Below are 18,646 nucleotides of genomic sequence, written 5' to 3' on the forward strand. Positions count from 1 at the left end.
AAAACGATAATATTGTAATCGCTTGAAATGCACCGTTTTTGGGGGAGAGACAACTGACTGTCCTAAAGGCAATCAGCTTCTATTCCCTAATATACAGGATGTCCGGAAACGAATAGGCCACAGGAATAGCTTGCTTGGATGGATATAAACCGATTTAGATCAAATTAGTAATTAAAAAAAAAAATTATTAAATTTAAATTAACATTAATTTAACCAATTATTTCCAAAACATTTGTTTGGAAGCAACTTTGTACTTAAGATAACTTGATCTAAATAAGTTTATTTTCATCGATGGAGGCCACTCTTAAATGATGGTTATTAATTTCTGAACACTCTGTACAATATGGAGAAGTTGGTTAAGTGTGGGACTCGATTGCTTTTTTCCTTAAAAAAGGTGTGATTTTGACAAAAGTATATCATTCATGTGAAATAGAATTTTACAAGACATTCATTATAAAAAACCTAACCTCAAAAAAAAAGTTGTTAGAAACGCCACTGAGTAAGATCTACCTAGCGCCCTCTCGAAGACGGGCAGGAACTACTAATGCTGACAAATTTCAATACTAATTTGATTTTAAAAAATCGTATTTTATACTCGTATCTCGAAAACATAAGACAATAAGTTCTTTGCCCATAGACGTTAAAGAAACATACATTCCATGCAAAAAAAAAATAATAAAAAAAAAACACCTTTACAAAAATAAAAAATCCGAAAATTATATAAACACCAAAATAGAAAGCCGCCCTGTATATTGAGATGCAGTTTTGAAAACTAAATTGCTTTTTATATCCTTGACATATACAAAATAACTGAAATTGGCCCACTCTGTACAAAAAGGTGTGAAGAAAGAAAAATCAGGGACTGTACAAGAAACGATGAAAAACATAAGGATGGAAGATGTCGACGAAAAAACTCGAAAGAATTTCGAAAAGAAAAACACCAGTTACCAAATCAACAAAATAAAATTTATATCTCTCACAGCTTAGGAACGATCGAATCGGCAAAATCGATGCTACCAAAACTTAAAACTAGCTAAAGAAGTTAACGCTTTGATCAGATTGTAATCTATATAATTGACAGATTTCTCAGAACCAAAACAACTAAACGTACGACTAGCTGAAAGAATGTCATAATCACAGAATACGTTGTACTTAATAAAACTTAGCACTTATATTTGTTAAATGTAAAAATACATATTATCGCAAAGTCACACTGAAGAGGATACCAAAAGATTTTATTTCTTTTTTTTCTAAAGTGAAATAAAACATTAACTGCCGCAAAATTTGATACAGATAACGTTTTTTTTTTTAACTAGGAACTTTCGGCGTCACAAAATAATTTATAATTACTAAAAAATCCTTTCGGAACCCCCTACATGCGGTGTTCTTACATTCCGCATGTAAGTAAAGCCTTAGATATAAATTAATAACTGAAATAGAATTTAATTCGATGGAATCAAACTAAATGCATAAGTTAAATCACTAATTTGAAATTTCTCACTTTGCACAAAAATAAATGCACAACTAAAAATTGACCCCAATTTGAAAATTGATGTTTTCACAAACTGTTAATCTGATTTTGATGATCTCTTTTTAATTATAGGTTAATCTATTAGTAACAACACAAACATAGAAATTTTTATTGAAATTTCAGTTTTCAACATATACAGTGTGTGCCATTTAACACTCCCGCTGCCAATATCTCCGAAATGAAGAAATTTATTTTAGTTCTGGAAATTGGAGTTGTTAGGTCCCTCGAATAGCTTCAAATTGTAGTTAGAACTGTTCAAATCTTTCTGTATAGATGACGTGTCGATACTAAAAATTGTTTTGTTCCCTGGAACATGGAAATGCAGTTTATCTGAAAGATCGTTAAATTTTGAGTAATTTTTGTAATATATAGTTTTTCCTTATCTTTATCTGTTATTGAAATATGTCGACTTCAATATGCAATGAATGATATAACAGGAAAATCTATTATTTTATTTCAATCACCCTGAGATAAAATATTCTTTTAAAATATTGTTATAATGACCTTATTCACACCACATACTAACTAACAAACAATAAATTATAAAAAAAACAAATGATTAACTACAGAAAAAAAATTATGCAATGGTAAATATATAAATATAAAATATAAAAATAAGTATACTTAAATTGAAAGACGCAAACTGATAAAACTGTAATTATTGGAAAACTAATATGTGTCATCTGTCATTGTTTTAAAGAAATGACATGAGCCGCCTATGACTGCATTTTTTAATAACAGTTGATAAAATACGGTTCGTCTGCTTTTTATAAGATTTACTATTGTACAATTTTTTTTCTGTGGTTGATCATTCTTTTTTATATAATTTATTGTTTCTTAGGTAGTATGTGGTGTGAATAAAGCCATTATATCAATATTTTGAAAGACTATTTTGTCTCAATGTGATTTAAATAAAATAATAGACTTTCCTAGTATATCATACATTGCATATTGAAGTCGACGTATCTTGAAAACAAGTAAATATAGGAAAAAACTTATACTACAAAAATTACTCAAAATTTAACGATCTTTCAGATAGACTGCATTTCCATGTTCCAAGGAACAAAAAAATATTTTAGTATCGCCACGCCATCTGGAAGATTTGAACTAACAATTCTAACTACAAATTGAAACTAAAACAAATTTCTTCGTTTCAGAGATATTGGCAGCGCGAGTGTTAAATGGCACACCCTGTATATGTTGAAAACTGAAATTTCAATAAAAATTTCTATTTTTGTGTTGTTACAAATAGATTGGCCTTTTCTGAAAAAGTTAAATAAAAAGCATACGCTTATTGCAAAAATTAAAAAAATAGAGAATAATTCTTTTTTTTTATCATTTCTAAAATAAAATAGTGTACTTCAATTTAACTGTGTATCTCAATTAATATGAATAAAATGATGAATTAAAAAAACAATATGTTCATAAAAAACGCAGAAATGTTTATAGAAATACAAATTTTCAGCATATCACACCATGTAAGGAGTATCAGTAAATTAGCGAATATACAGGGTGTTTATTAAGTACTTGTACATATCTTAAAGGGCGAATCTTTGACTAATTTTAAGATAAAAAGTTCATATGAACATGGATCCGCAACGGCTTGGTTCTTGAGATACAGGGCGTCCAAAAAAAAATTTTGTTTGGATTATATTTTTGTTCAACAACATTTATTTGACAAAATTTGGGGAACTGGGAGTATTGATGAAGAGAAACTCATACATTTACTTAGTTTTTAGTTTAATGTCAGAGGGCGCCACATACAGTGTTGTACCTGGATTTAAATAGCTATAACTTTATTGTGTCGCACTGTATGTCATTTTTGATTAAACGTACCTATTCTCTATTAAATTCTACACACAAACTGTATTCATAGTATTTGTCGCTGAAAGCAGCCGTTTTGTAAAAAAACAGGTTTAAATTTAAACCTACGTTGGCATTTTTTAAGTTGACTTATTAAGAGTTTTTGAAAAATAAGTGAAAAATAGTCATGTGCTATGTTACACTATCACTTTACAAATTACTATCACCAAATCAGTGAAAATTTGAAAAAAAAAATCGCAAAAAGTGTGTTGCATCTTTACAAAATTCCAGCGTACGTAAAATTGAATGGAGAATAGGTATGTTCAGTCAAAAATGACGTAAAGTGTGACACAAAAAGTTTTAGCTACTTAAATACAAGACTAAGTAAATATTTCAGTTTCTCATCATCAATACTTCCAATTTCCCGAATTTCGTCAACTTGCCATGTTACTGAACAAAAATATAATCAAAATACCAAACAAAAATTTTTTTGGACACCCTGTATCTCAAGAACCAAGCCGTTGCGGATCCATATTCGAATGAACTTTTTATCTTAAAAATAGTCAAAGATTCACCCTTGAAAGTTTGTACAAGTACTTAATGAACACCCTGTGTATCAGAATGCAATCTCACATTTTCTAAAATGTTTGTTTTTTGAATTACGAGTCATTATTTTTGTTATTAACTGTGTGCAACATTTGGTTAAATGGAAGGCCTTAGTTTAATGCAAAAATAAAAAAAAAATAGGACATGACAAAAATAATAAAATCTGCGAGAATATTTCTTTTTTTTTCGTTGGTTTCATTCTTTTTCTTTTTGTTTCTTTGTTCCTACTGATTTTCTTACTTTCGTCTGCTTGTAAGTTCTTAAATCCTTAAAATAAATCTGAGACTTTAATTTTACTCAATGAATGAAGAAGACAATGACAGCAATTAAAAAACAAATTGTTCAGAAAAAGCAGGGATGCATTTTGATTTAAATTCACCACTTTAACTGACGCATCCTACGTGTTTCAAATTAAAAAAAAAAAACATAGCAGTCTCCCTACACCCTGCAGATGTTTAGAACTGAAATTCCTAAAAAAAAATTTTTTTTTTGAGAAGTTACTTATGTAATAATTATAAAAAAGGTTACCAAAATTAGATTAGGTATTCATGAGAAAATTAACTTCGAAACTGAGGCACAATTTTTACGGCGTGTTTTAAATTACCGATAAATATTGAGCCCTAACTATCCTAAAGTCAAAAAGGTAAATTCAAACGAGAACGTGATCACGTCACGTTATTGCTAACTTGTTCATTAAAACCCAACAAAAACATTTGGTGCTTTAAAAACAAGTGAACAAATCCAAACGTTGTCATTCGGAAATTAACCGTTTCACAATGAAACTGAGCAAATCCGACGCAAAAACAATCAACAATGAAAATCACCGCACGTAGTCGTAATTTTTAACAGAAAAGCGTCTCCTGGACAATCAACGTACCGCTACGCTCAACAAGTGATCCACGACTTTAAGTCAGAATATAAAATAATAATTTTTTTTTGTTACGTATCTCTTGCAAGGGTTGTCACTATAACGATTATTTAGAGAGTGGTCTAAAAAGATGTACGTTACCTCAAAAAAAATTGAAGTTATACAAGATCTAAGTCTAATGGGATCGAGTTAAAATATTTAAAATCGCTTCAAATTTTTTATGAAAAAAATTTTTTTTGGAGCACTGTGTTTAGTCCATGAATCTCGGTGTCGATGACTTCCGACATCGACCTTGTTTAGGTAAACTACATATCAATCCATGTGATATGGCAACCCAGTGCTAGACCCGAATCTGTCACAGTATATATTACTATATTTATTTTAGTTTTCCTTGTGCGGTAGCAATCTCACAATTTTTTGCTTGAAAAATTAGTTTTTACTGGAATCGAACTGAAATTTAATCAAATTTAATTTTGTGGTAAAATTTAAAATGGTATTTAGTGACATATCTTGTGTGTTTGTGTGTCTTCATTGTTAAATTTCTGCGAGGCATGACGGAACATTGTAAACGAATCAAGAAAAATGGCGCGCCGTTTTTTGAAGTTACCCTGCCTAGGGTATAAAAAATCGACTATTACGACGGAATTTGAAGAAATAAACTTATATTTTTGTTAAGTTCAAAGGTAGCGACCGAAAGAATTCTCGACCCCCATTCAAAGTGACACCCCGTCTAAATTAAAATTTTTTTTGAGGTTATGTAACACCACCCGCACCATCTAAGCTGCATAGATCACAGAATTGACAGGGTCGCAAAGACATATACGTATATTTATCTAAAAAAAAAAAAAAACGTGTGTCGGCTATTACCACTCGAGAAACGAGAACCTAACACACTAAAGAGGAGCGGAAGCAGCCCTCTATGGAAGCAACGAAAAGTGTATGTCATAACGTATGCCTGTGGATAAGCATGCTGACCTTGTGCTTGGCGCGTTCCTTGTAGGAGACGTGCGAAGCCCGCTTCTTCGTATCGCCGTTGGCGCCACGCTTTCCCCGCGTATTATTTACACTATCTACAGGAACGGTCTTACCGGCGTCCTCGCCGAGGCCCCCCTCGTTCTCGTTGTGAACGTCAGCACTGATAACACAACAGTAATCGTTCTCCGTCTCTGTCCTATCGTTAGCACTGGAGTCGCTGTTCTGAGGGGAGTCGCGCGCCCCCTCCGGGATCACGTCTTTGCTAATACTATTGGCTAGGTTGTCGCTATCCTCCCTCTTCTCGTTTAGGACAGCCACTTCGGCACCGGCCTTCCCCTTGCGGTGGCAGATCTCGTCGTGCGTCCAGATGATAACCACTCAATCCCCCCGGTGGGGGCCTGTGCGCTGCGGCTCCGCGTTGCCCCGATAGATGAACACCTGGAGGAGGATCAGCAGGTCCACGGCCACCTGGATGGAGCCGCACAGCCAGAACTGCACGGGCGCGTCGCGCAACAGGAAGTACAGCGTCTTAAATATATCACCGCACGTCCACATCACCACCATGCTCAGGCTGGAAGAGGAGAGCTGGAATTAATCTGCTATTATGGATAACTAACAAGCAAACGATAAGAACTCAACTGTACTTTAGTAAGGTGAGACAAAACCAGCGTAAAAATTGAAGATATACAGTAGGGTGGGTCAAAAAAATCGACTATTTTTTTTTTTACTTTATACTCTGAAAAATAGGTTGCTAGACACCTCTAGAAAATTCTCTCCAAATATGAGCTCTTAATTTTAATAGGAAGGTTCTCCACTTTACAGTTTTCTATTTTTTCCTCAGTATTAGAAAAAAAAAATTCATATCTCTCTACCAACTGTTCGTTAAAAATATCTCTCCTCATATACTTGTAGGAAATTGAAAGCTCTACAAAAAAGGTCTCTGACAATTTTTTCATAAACCTCACCGTTTAAAAGATATTAAAGGCTGACATTTGATTATTTTAAGACAAATTTCTGTTTTGCTTATGAATTTTATAACTCGTTAACAAAAAATCATTATGAAATGCGCAATTCATAGTGTCAGAGGAAATTAACTGATCTACAAAAATGGTCTCTTATGATTAGTCGATTAAATAAAGCGTTTAAAAGATATTCATCGTCAAACTTTAATGCACGCCAATTTTAACAGTTTTTGATTAATATTTCAATTTAGTTTATGAGTTTCAGGGAAATTTATACAAATTTGAGTTTTTATGAACAGAGAAATGTTTTAAACTATTTTTCTAGTTTTTTTTAGTTGTAAACATGTTTGGTTACATAGAAAAAAAATTAGTGCATTATTTCTGACTGAGAATCAATGATTCATTAAATCTTGAAAAAATAACGTTTTTGTTAGAAATTTATTATGAAAAGTATTAATCTTATAGAAAAAATGATCAATTTGTTATTAAAAAGTTTTTTTATTTAATTATCAAGTGAGTCATAAAATTTCAAACATTTTGGTTTTGTGCTGATTTTTTTTTTTTAACTTTTATGTAATTTTAACTATTGAGTATGATAGCGAAGAATTTTTTTGACTGCATTAGGAGCTCCACTAGTTGGAATCTGATTTTTTTCCACAGTTCAATAACTTGGTCAACTGAATTTTTAGCACTTTGTTTGATTGGACACTTTAAAACTTTCAGTTGATAGAATAACACACTCATAACCTCTTTCACTGTTGGTAACTTACGTTCCAAAATTTTTTGCATAGGTATATTGATCAAACGAATTTCCTTATCCATTATAGGTTAATTAATAATAAATAATTTTATGTAGTGATTATGACTTATTTGTAATAAACTATCTTATCACGTATACGAAATCATGAGTTTTAGAGTCACTGAAAATGGGGTACGAAACGAATAGATACTAAAGATAAGTTGAGAATAAAAAACATAGATGGCGTTAGTTTTACAAGACAAACAGAAGAACTACTGAAATTCAAAACAAAAATCCCTTTGAATGAAAAATTTTATGTATATTCTGTGGGAAAAAGTTTTGAAATACGTTCTGAACACACACTTAAAAAAAAAAATAACAACACGATAGAGATTTTAAATTATTAGAGATAAAATTTATAAAAATATTATCAGAATAAAAGAGACCATTTTTGTAGAGCAGTTAATTTCCTACAACACTATGAATTGCGCATTTCATAATGATTTTTTGTTAACGAGTTATAAAATTCATAAGAAAAACAGAAATTTGTCTTAAAATAATCAAACGTCAACATTTAATATCTTTTAAACGGTGAAGTTTACGAAAAAATTGTAAAAGACCTTTTTTGTAGAGCGTTCAATTTCCTACAAGTACATGAGGAGAGATATTTTTAACGAACAATTGATAGAGATATGAATTTTTTTTTTTAATACTGAGGAAAAAATGGAAAACTGTAAAGCGGAGAACCTTCCTATTAAAATTATGAGCTCAGATTTGGAGAATTTTCTAGAGGTGTCTGGCAACTTATTTTTCAGAGTAGGTACAAAGTAAAAAAAAATAGTCGATTTTTTTGACCCACTCTAATATACAGGTCGTTTCATTAAAATTAGGAATAGGATGAAATTTTTTATTAATATTGCTGGGAGCAACTACTCTTCGAGCTTATGCCTCAGCCAGCATTGAATTTTGAAAAACGTATTCACTTTGTGTTTATCGATAGTCCTTAAGAAAAAGCAGTCTGTAGGCAGGACAATGTTATCATATCCCAAAAATTCCCATTCCCATCATCTACGAAATGCAACCTTAGTGAGGGTATGGTGTGTTTTGTATGTCTTCATTGTTAGATTTCTGTGATATAAAAAACGGGGTATGAAAATTACAAAAAAAAAATTAATCAGTTTTCACAATAGAATTTGAGAAAATAAACTTATGATCTGCATTTGAATATTTGAATAAAAGCAAATTAATTTACACCTAAATGTGATCACAACATTTTTCTTGTAAATATTATACCACACCATTATTACTTGCCTTGATATAAAAATTATTGTAATGAGACACATTAATCAAAATATTCGCGAAATAATTAAATTCTTATTAAGCTACAAATAGGTCTGAAAAATTTAACTGAAACATTAATGAACGTAATACCAAAATTTTTCCATAAAAAATGTTTGTATGTAATTTATTTAAATCTCTCAGAATATTCTAGCCAGAGGACCTGAAATAATGTTTTTTGAACACCCTGTATTTTTTTAAGGAAGCAGTTTGGTGTTCAGCATCTTCTGTTTTAGCCACAAAAAGCTTCAGCTTTTTTTACAACTAATTACGGCTCCTGTATATAAAATTATTCGAAACAAACTACAAACTTCAAGATACACAATTTCAAAAAGACTAAATATCTAAAAATCGCGTTTCATAGGCAGCACATTGTCCATTTTTATTCAAAATTTGATTATTTTATGTCAGCATTATCAGTCGTTAGACCCTGTGAAATCCATCTAGTTATTTAAACTATTACCGCCATGCATTAATATAAAACATTATTAGAGTTTTATTCCCGTGTCCAGTTATTTCTAGACTTCTCGAGTGCTCAAAATTCAAACAAATTTCGATCTATTTCTTTTAGGATATTCATACAAATACATCTGACGTGCTCTTTCACAGATGCGGTTACGGATATAATAAATTCCAATAATATTATGCTGATCTTCATTTTCAATCTTTGCCAAAACGAAAATGTTTTTGAACATTTACTGAAATTTTTTAAAGAATAATATTCGGTTGGCGTTTTGGTTGTTCATATGTATTTTTTAGAATTAATTTGTCATAACAAAATAAAAATTGTAACAATGTTTTAATTTTGACACAACAACTTATTGAGTTATGTATGACCAAGTGATGGTAATAGTTAATAATAATAAATGTTCTATTGTAGCGCGTGGTGGTAATAGTTTAAATAACTAGATGGATTTCACAGGGTCTAACGACACTTACAGTGTACGATAATCTAAACAAAAAAATTAGATGAATTTGGAACGAATACACTGAAGATGAATTTTTCCGAGACAAAACGTCTGAATCTGGTTCGGACTGAGGCAATACAGTATAATAACAATAAGTTGATGATGGTCCTGGAGAGGTGAAACGTTACATGTAAACATTGATTATGCCATTCGATAGAGGCCATGAGAAAGTGTTCTTCGTTTTTCAATATCTCCTCAAACTGAAATGAAACAAAAACAGATTCCCAGTTTCGATTATTTTCAAATATTTCGAAAACTAATCATGTTAGCCTTGATTGTTTAGAGACATAATATTAGTCCCCTGATTATGCAACTTTGCCCCCATTTAAGCTACTTCGTACCTCTTACCGTTTCCGAGATCCCTGTAGTGAGAAGCAAATTTGTAACAGCCTGTATAACTAGTGCCCTCTACTAATAAACACAAAATGAATACGTTCCAGATTTTTGTCTTAAAAAAATTAACTATTGAAATTTTTAACGAGATTGATAAAATTATTTTCAAAGTAAATTTTTTAAACTTTACCACCCTATAGATTGAAAGGGAGCAACATTTGATTATGACATACTTGGCTTAAGCGATTAAGGGGGATCCATTATTAACTAAATACCCTGTACGTTCAATTAAAGCATCACTAACCTCATACCCTCGGTAGACTTGTTCCTGTAATTTTTGACCAGCTGAGGTGTGCCCAACATGGCCTCCGTGAAAACGGCGAGGAAGCCGACTATCTCCACGAAAACTATATAATCTATGAACAGATACATCAGCAGCGAAGTCACGATCGTAAACACAAGCATACAGTCAACGTAGGACTGGAAATCGGACCAGTTCCAGAAAAATTTCGCGTCAAAATCTGAAAAACAATCGATAAGTACGATAGTGTCGCAGTTAGGAAAGCGACTAAAAGCATGCGTTTGACATATCACAAACAAACGTTAGTAGGAGTGAAGAAAAGTAAAGAGCAACCTATCACTGTTTTATTTAAATTCGTTTTTGATGATTTATCAATTTATCAATCCTCAAAATAAATAAAAATATATTTTAAGTTGGTACAGTACATTTCTTATTCTTTGTTATAAACAGAGCATATATGTTTTCTAGGTGGTTTTAAAAAATTTTCCAGTTTGCAAAGATGTAAGCTCTACATAATTTTTGTAAATATGTAAATATTTAACAAAATATGATTATTTAAAAAAATTAGGTATACGGTGGCTGCCAAAAATTTTGCACCAAATAGGGAACATTTTAATTTATAAAAAAAACTTTTGCTTTTTTGAATACCAAATAAGGACAATATACATACAAAGAGACTTTTGGTTTAGAAGAAAATAACAATATTTAATGTAGAAAACGTTTATTTTTTGAAAAACGTGGTATTTTTGTCCAAATTCTGAAAATATTAATTAAAATACCAGCAAATATTATTTCGCCGATCAAATTATTTCAAAATATGAACTCCATTAACACAGTAATATTGATGAGGTTGTAATTAAATTAACAAATATAAGAGCTTGAGTTTAAAAAAGCACTTTATTTCAATATGAAACTTTTAATTGTTAAAATAAATGAAAAGTATTAGAATTTGGCCCATAAATACCCACATATTATTATTCAGATTTCATAAAAACTTACTTTTTACATTACTTTTTCTGTGAAAATGTGAAACTACCATTTTATATAACATGATGAAGATTATTTTCAACATTAATTTAATATAAGTATTTATTAAGTTATATGAGAAACAGATAACACTGAAATTATCTGAATTTAACAGATGTCTATAAAAGTGCTGTTATATCCAATATTAACTGAAAACCAAATAAAATAGTAATAGGTAATTTTTCAGTGTAATTTGATAAATCTAGGTACCTATATGCATTCTTATTATGTACATTTCTTTAAGTGAATAAAATGTGTTAGCAAATTTTAATATACAGATATTTTTTTCTACAAAATATACAAAAATTTTCTAGACCTGCTATATATTCTTTACTGCAATGCACAGCATTATCGATTATGGCATTATTAAGCATTTTTATTATTTTTGTTTCTTGAAGAATTATATAAAAGCAAAGTAGCACTATGAAATGTATTGAAAATTGTGTATTTTAAAGTCAATCTAATTCTAAATTCAGTTCCTAGAACTTGAGATTAAAGTCTAATAAATGGCTATAGAAATATAACAATTTACTTCATTCTAGTCTATTTTAGAACTTGTGACCTTTCACCTATTATATAAAGATAAGAAACTAACAGAACTAAAATTACAACTTTTCCAGTATAGTATATCTAAGAGCCTAGATAACCTCTGAAGCTGATATAACTGAATGTATAGAAAAAAATAGGTTTTTGAACTTAGCTCGTGTGATGTTACGTAAAATATGTTTTTCGGCTTTATTGACATACTGGAAATTTAAACAGACGACTAAAAAGAAAGCAAAACATATTTATTGCAAGTTCTATATACTAAAATCACTAAAATTTAGAAACTTGTAGACAGGGTTTAATATAAGACTTAGGTGTACCTGAACTTTTGTATAGTAAACAAGCAACTATCCGATTTATTCCTAATATGCACCTAAACTAATCTAAGTTAAATATTTTTTGTTAATTCTAAAGAAAAGATGTAGAAAAATTATTAGTAGGAAAGCGATAAGCTAAGCGTGCAAGCCAAATTACCACAGATACTGTGAGAAGAGCGAGGAGGCTTAGAATTTAGCAGTCTCTTTACTTCATAGGGCTTCGCTGCCAAAATAATTGAAAATAAAAAATTAATAAAAGGGATTGTTAATACAGCATATTAATTATTCTAAATGTTGGTCAATGGACAACATTATTTCAGGGCAGTTTTGTGTAATTTTATCATAATTAATGAACACTTTCATGTATATATGAACGTTAAAGCTTAGTTAGTAAAATAATTTATTAACAAATATTGCAGCTTTTGAAACTACGATAAATATTAATCTAAATTTGTTAAGTACAAATTAAACGTTAGGCGAAACTGTGCTGTTAATGTGTGTAAAAATTAAACTAAATTATATTAGAACCAATCTTTATCATTTGCCTATCATAAAACAAATATATGACAAACATTTACTGATAAAACAGGCATTTCAGCATGAACATATTAAAGTACTATGTAATCAACTAGCTACACCTACAATGATACAAAATTTAAGGAAATTACAGAAAAAGATGATACTGAACTTCAATACTCTTAAATTAGAATTCTAGGTACAATACATATTAAATAAACTGGTTTGACACCTAATTTAGAAAAAGACATACTACTTCCTAAAGGTACTAATAATTATTGATCTAGACCTAAAAATAACTTGAATCCATACCTGTAAAAATTCTCTGCCTTGCCTGAAGTAGCTGGTTTCTATTTCTTACACGCACACACAAATGAATCATCAAAAACATAGTAATATTCATAATCAAACTTTGAATCAAGAGAGGATATTCAAAATGTTTACCGAACCTGAAACAGACACCCTAATTGTATCGAAGATACCAGTTAACAAAATTTATCCTTACCAAAACATTATCCTTAAAGTATTAGCTATTAGAAGCGCTAGACAGACTAGTAAAGAGAAGCCCTCCGCGTCTTTGGTCTTGCTGATTTGCCTGTACTGGGGTATATAGGGGAGGACACCACCAATAATCATTGCACCCGCACTGATCCACCCCACGACTGTGCCCACAGTGAGGGACAACTCGTCTGATATCACCCAATCCATTTTCTGAGCTGATTTCTTACTGCAAAGACACTTTACATTGTTTGCCCTATTTTTATGATTTAGCAGGTGGCCGTGCTTAATGGGCTGTCAAATGTCAACTCAAATGTCATGAACGTCGGTGATTCATTCACAGAGGGCGGATTCGAATCACGGTCAACCTTTTGTACAATTCCATGGGGACATTTTCCATATTTATGAATGCAAGCATGACATTAAATAAAGGTGAAATATTGTTTTTATTCTGCATTAGTTCATTTATATTAACAGAGCATTTGTTTGAATGAGAAATTTGAAATATGTGAAATCGATTCAATAAAAATTTCACGTTTTTAAAGAATTATGAAGATGTACATTTACAATATTATGAACAACTATATACAAGTAAAATATATTAATATAATCTCTGCACTCATCTTAAAATAGTCTCGGACTGTTTAAAATCGATAACTATCATGTCATAACTTGCTCAATTCGAGTATTAGGTGCGAACAAATCTGTATTCTACTTCTAGTGTTCTTTGATTTGTCGTCCTTTTATAGTTCTGTGGCTTTGATTACTTTGATTAGACATTTGATTTGAGTAAATTTAGGTTATGATAAAATGTAATTTAAAAGTTATTTCTTATATTTGAAATATGATCTTTGTTATGCTTATTTAATCTACTAGTTTACTGTATGTACTCCTACAGTTTATTATTTGGAATTATTATATAACAAATTTATAAGGAACACTGAAAATGATACCAGTAAGAATCATTCAGCCCATTGTGGAAAATTACCGGCCGATATTGAGATATAGTCCTATTCTATGTAACCAGTTTCTAAAACGTTACAAAAGTACTAAAGAAAGTGGACTTACGAGCTCCGCAAGAGCTGAAGTAGATACAAATGTCAAACCTATTGGCGAGAAAGTCAAGGAAACTACAAAGACTGTTTCATACCTAGGAGTTATATTAATAGGGGTAGGTGTAACAGGAACTCTTTTCTATGCTGTATTTAGTGAGCTTTTTTCGAGTAAAAGTCCAAATACCGTTTATACGAAAGCAGTGAAAAGGTGTATAGCTGATCCCAGGGTGGAAGATAAACTAGGTAGACCTATCACGGCTTATGGGGAAGAAACCAGGAGGGGTAGAAGACAGCATGTTTCTCATGTGGAGTATATGGGGAAGGACGGAAGGCGTCACCTTAGAATGAAATTCCACCTGAAGGGGTCTTTTCATACTGGAACTGTTCAGTTAGATGTGGTTGAGGTAATATTAAACATATTTTCACAGAATAAACATGATTTTTTAAAATTCTTCTCAGAACGACGCTGGAGATTATGAATATAGGTACCTTTTTGTGGAGGTGGACGATATGCTTAGAAATACGATAGTGATCGAAGACAATAGGAGCAAAACTGTACCGTCTACTGACTTTTCTTCCTTGGAATATAAATTTTAGTAATGAAAATTAAACTATTAGGTATTTCTGTTTTTTATTTTATAAAAATACAAAATTAGTTTGGTCAAAGATGGAACAACTAAGTGGAATTATGTTTTTGTTGAACTTCGTTTACTTTTTTTCTAAAGCAGCATCTTTGTAGAACAAGACTAACCTATTATTAAAAATGTATCTTTTTATGCCACTTACAAACCATGCTATTATTATGTATATGGCGAAGTACTGCATCCACGCCCATTTCATTATCTGCCAAAAGCCCGGTTTGTAGTAGATTTTATGTTCTGGATACCGAACGGTTAACTTTAAATTAAACTTGTCTCCTCGCCCACTTACAACATTTGTATATATGTTTGATAGTTGTGTTGAAACTGCAATAAAAATATCATTAAGTTATGTTTTCTTGTTTATTTTGATTTGTAATGAATATTTATTTATTTCTCAAAAGGCATATAGGCTAATTACACGGAAAACACAGATTTCTAACATATGAATGAAATAAATGTTTTACAATTTTTATATTTCCTATTGAATACAATTAAACAGTTAAAAGTTAGCTTCAGAGTTAATGGGTCAGCCCCTACGAGTTTAAATCAAGAACAACAAGTGCAGGTAAAAAATTCTTGGGTATAGCAACCCGAGAAACCACTTTAAATATTAGCACGGAATGTGAAAGTATTTAAACCACTCGATATATATTAGGTGCGAGAAATCCATGAAAAAGATCAATTAATCTGTAAATATTGTTTTGAAATTAAATAGCCTTCTGCAGAATGCCCAACTAATCAGATCTGTTAAATCTAAGATTTAATTATTCAAATTTATATACAAAATAAGTTCTTTTTCTGTTTATATTGACGATATGGTTCTCGTTGGCCTGTATTAACATATCACAGGCATTTCAGATATGAAACGCTTAAATTTCCAGGAAATTTCTTAATAGACGTCACTTTGTTTCTGCTGTAATGAAACTTTCCTAGAACTGGCACAAAGGACCATTATACATATTTTTATTATTTGTACTTAACAACATGCAACTTGAATTATACAAATTCCTCCACGAATAATTATCACATTCCTGAAATTCATTATGCACTTACCGTTTCTTTCCCAGTATCTCCCAATAATGCTTTCCAACTCGTAGCCTTCATCAGCTCCTTCAATAACAGAGTAATCATAGATATCGTAAACTCCTTTTTTATAACAGTGAATTGGAATGGATTGGAATAAGGACAAGTCGCCCAAAATTTTAATATCAGTTACACTGGTATGGAAGTAATGCTGGTATATTATAGCTGATTGCATTTGAACAGGACAAACGGTCTAGAAAATAATTTCCCTGCAATATAGGTGACCCACTATACGATGCGCCGTATTTTTCGTTGCATACTTACGCTTAATTTGTAATTTATTGGAAGAAACAAATTGATTGAAGTAATTTTCTTGTCGAAAGTGTTTACGAGTACATTAAAACTTATCTTGTCTGTTTTACCATCCAAATTAACGTCGATTTCCCGTAGCTGAAACAAGGAATCAAAAGCTTTTCCCCATGTGTTGTTCAGTCTTACCCTAATTATTGAACAAACATCCAGGAAGTCGAGATTTTCCTTATAATAAGCGAAGGTGCTGCAAATAATTGGACTGCTTGAATTAGTTGTTGCAGCTATCACAAGGTAATCACCTCTTAGGTTTATATTAGGCTGTTCGTAAAATATGTCCCTCTTCAGCCAGAATCCTGAAAGAAATGTTTTTTTTCAAAAAATTACTTCAAAAAACATCTCGCACAAATCACCTCCGCTTTTGTAAGCAAATATAAACGGCAAAACTATGGAAAGCATTACAAACGCGAACACGAAAAACGTCGCCTTAGAGAGCAACGTACTTTTGTATTTTACTTTGATGTGATTAGTATAAACTGTCAAGATAACCATCTTACAAGCGTTTTTTTGTCACCTTGACGCACTTTTGGTACCCCACAATTATTAAATTGCGGCTTTGTTTGTAAACAAAGGGGTTGTCATGGCAACAGTCCGTAGAGGTACTCGATTGGTTGGTTTTGTTCAGCATTTGTACCTAATTGGTTACATTCAAGGTCAGTTTCAATTAAAATCAATTTAGAATAAAAAATGTTTGACTTCTAAGAACTGAAATATTCAAATGAAAAACGAAATTAATGGTAATCCGTGATTTTATAACAAATGATGAGTAAATATATTTTTGTTGATGATTTACGCGATTAACATTACGGTAGGTTTTCCAAAATCACTACATGTGCAAGTACAAGTTGTTCAGTGACGGCTCGTGGATTTAGCAATAGGGAGATAAATTTTAATTAAACTTAAGTTGCGAATTCGTCAATAACCGCCCGTTTATATGTTTTAGCACCAATTTTTCTGTACTGACATAGCTGATGAAACACTTAATCTTGCTTCATTATATGTGTATGTATGTTGTATGTATTTGTATGTTTTATTAAATTTTCGTAGAATTAAATTCGGCACAATACACGTTATTTATGTGAAATTATTTAATTTTCATCAATTTCTAACTCGTCAGTTTCCTTGACGGGAACAGTTTCAGCATCACCATCCAGTTTATCCCCTGAGGCGCCACTGGCGCAAGTCCTTTCTTCTTGGTTCTCTTTGCCCCACCTTGAAGCGATATCTTGCAAAGGTTTCAAAATCATCATGTTCTCTTTGAGCTTAAGCAACTCCAAGTTACACTTGTACTCCACCTCAGTAATCCAAAGCTCGTAATTCTTTTTCTTCGTAATATTCTCCAGCTTTTCAGTAGCATTTCGAAAGAGGATGAAGTCTTTGAAAAGCTCCATTCGCCTTCTGTATTCTTCTGCGTTCATTGCACAACTGTCACCGCACACGTGGATGCTTCTCTTTCGCATTTCGGCCTCCATTTCTACGGTCGCCTTTACCTCTTTACTCAGCTGTTCCCTTTCCAAAGATATTTTCTCTTTAAGGGATTCAGTCATGGTTTTTAGAGTGATATACCTCTCTTGCAGTTGGTTGTACTTCTCCTGGGCCTCTGCTATGGACGGTTCAACGTTGTCTTCGTCGTCGCTGGATGCTTTCAAAGCTTCCTCTTCCGAATCTATGTACGCTTCGATTGAATCATGCATGATTGGACCTGATATAATAAAACTGTCGCATTGACATTTGTAAAAAAAAACTACAAGTCGTTTTCCTGTAACAGTTGGCATTTATAATGCAGGCACTGACCAAAATCTCAGAAGCAACTTAATAATTGTCTATATAATTATATACAGGGTGTATGGAAGCGAATGGATTTTACGTCAGCGGTAGTTTTCCCGGATCAAAATGATAGGCGAGCGGTTCACCCCTAAAAAAAGGCATGCACCGACTAAATTTTTAAAACAAAAACCTACAGCATAAAACTTTTTTTATTTTATGAAGTGTATTTTTTTGATAATTTACATATATTTTTTTATATTTTTCGGCGTGGTCAGTCAATTGCTATAAACAAAAATGTTGTAAAAAAAAATTACTAGCCGAATGGCTTTGAATTTTTTATTGTAAAATGGACCAAATTAAACACTTTTTGTTCTTTGACAAAAATTTGAAAAATGCTTTGTTTCCGAGATATTTACAATTTAATGTGAAAAAAGTGACGAAATCGACAAACTTTCGGAATTTTT

The 18,646-nt window shown here is 31.6% G+C and overlaps 3 protein-coding genes across 5 annotated transcripts; 1 reads left to right on the forward strand and 2 right to left on the reverse strand.

Annotated features, from left to right (window-relative positions):
• Positions 1-5,318: 5,318 nt before the first annotated feature.
• On the reverse strand, positions 5,319-13,622 carry LOC108914724 (PQ-loop repeat-containing protein 1). Of its 3 annotated transcripts, XM_018720593.2 has the most exons (5): positions 13,335-13,622; positions 13,142-13,278; positions 12,471-12,536; positions 10,428-10,644; positions 5,319-6,354 (listed from the first exon to the last, which is right to left on the reverse strand). In XM_018720593.2, the coding sequence occupies exons 1-5, from the start codon at positions 13,535-13,537 to the stop codon at positions 6,162-6,164; spliced, it is 816 nt and encodes a 271-aa protein (XP_018576109.1). In that variant the 5' UTR covers positions 13,538-13,622; the 3' UTR covers positions 5,319-6,161. The 3 variants fall into 3 exon arrangements, with proteins under 3 accessions (XP_018576109.1, XP_018576108.1, XP_023311278.1); XM_018720592.2 differs by lacking the exon at positions 12,471-12,536; XM_023455510.1 differs by lacking the exon at positions 12,471-12,536 and having other exon boundaries at positions 6,287-6,368.
• Positions 13,623-14,099: 477 nt separating this feature from the next.
• On the forward strand, positions 14,100-15,005 carry LOC108914729 (mitochondrial import inner membrane translocase subunit Tim21). The gene is made up of 2 exons (XM_018720598.1): positions 14,100-14,786; positions 14,842-15,005. Exons 1-2 carry the CDS (start codon positions 14,274-14,276, stop codon positions 14,977-14,979), a joined length of 651 nt encoding a protein of 216 aa, XP_018576114.1. The 5' UTR covers positions 14,100-14,273; the 3' UTR covers positions 14,980-15,005.
• Positions 15,006-15,036: 31 nt separating this feature from the next.
• LOC108914728 (transmembrane protein 231-like) lies at positions 15,037-16,907 on the reverse strand. The gene is made up of 5 exons (XM_018720597.1): positions 16,769-16,907; positions 16,545-16,711; positions 16,371-16,496; positions 16,077-16,299; positions 15,037-15,347 (listed from the first exon to the last, which is right to left on the reverse strand). Exons 1-5 carry the CDS (start codon positions 16,905-16,907, stop codon positions 15,091-15,093), a joined length of 912 nt encoding a protein of 303 aa, XP_018576113.1. The 3' UTR covers positions 15,037-15,090.
• Between the last annotated feature and the right edge of the window lie 1,739 nt (positions 16,908-18,646).

Source organism: Anoplophora glabripennis, unplaced genomic scaffold, assembly GCF_000390285.2.
Source record: "Anoplophora glabripennis isolate ALB-LARVAE unplaced genomic scaffold, Agla_2.0 scaffold746, whole genome shotgun sequence".
Classification (NCBI taxonomy): Eukaryota; Metazoa; Arthropoda; class Insecta; order Coleoptera; family Cerambycidae; genus Anoplophora; species Anoplophora glabripennis.

What these genes read in the sequence shown, in the direction of transcription:
- LOC108914724 (XM_018720593.2), bottom strand. Translation starts at nt 13,537, where the DNA reads ATGGATTGGGTGATATCAGACGAGTTGTCCCTCACTGTGGGCACAGTC. An exon ending in CTCTTCTCACAGTATCTGTG is followed by an intron (nt 10,645 to 12,470) that starts GTAATTTGGCTT and finishes ATTGTTTTTCAG; the next exon opens with ATTTTGACGCGAAATTTTTC. An exon ending in AAGTCTACCGAGGGTATGAG is followed by an intron (nt 6,355 to 10,427) that starts GTTAGTGATGCT and finishes CTCCTCTTCCAG; the next exon opens with CCTGAGCATGGTGGTGATGT.
- LOC108914729 (XM_018720598.1), top strand. Translation starts at nt 14,274, where the DNA reads ATGATACCAGTAAGAATCATTCAGCCCATTGTGGAAAATTACCGGCCG. An exon ending in TTCAGTTAGATGTGGTTGAG is followed by an intron (nt 14,787 to 14,841) that starts GTAATATTAAAC and finishes AATTCTTCTCAG; the next exon opens with AACGACGCTGGAGATTATGA.
- LOC108914728 (XM_018720597.1), bottom strand. Translation starts at nt 16,907, where the DNA reads ATGGTTATCTTGACAGTTTATACTAATCACATCAAAGTAAAATACAAA. An exon ending in ATTTGCTTACAAAAGCGGAG is followed by an intron (nt 16,712 to 16,768) that starts GTGATTTGTGCG and finishes CATTTCTTTCAG; the next exon opens with GATTCTGGCTGAAGAGGGAC. An exon ending in ATGTTTGTTCAATAATTAGG is followed by an intron (nt 16,497 to 16,544) that starts GTAAGACTGAAC and finishes TCCTTGTTTCAG; the next exon opens with CTACGGGAAATCGACGTTAA.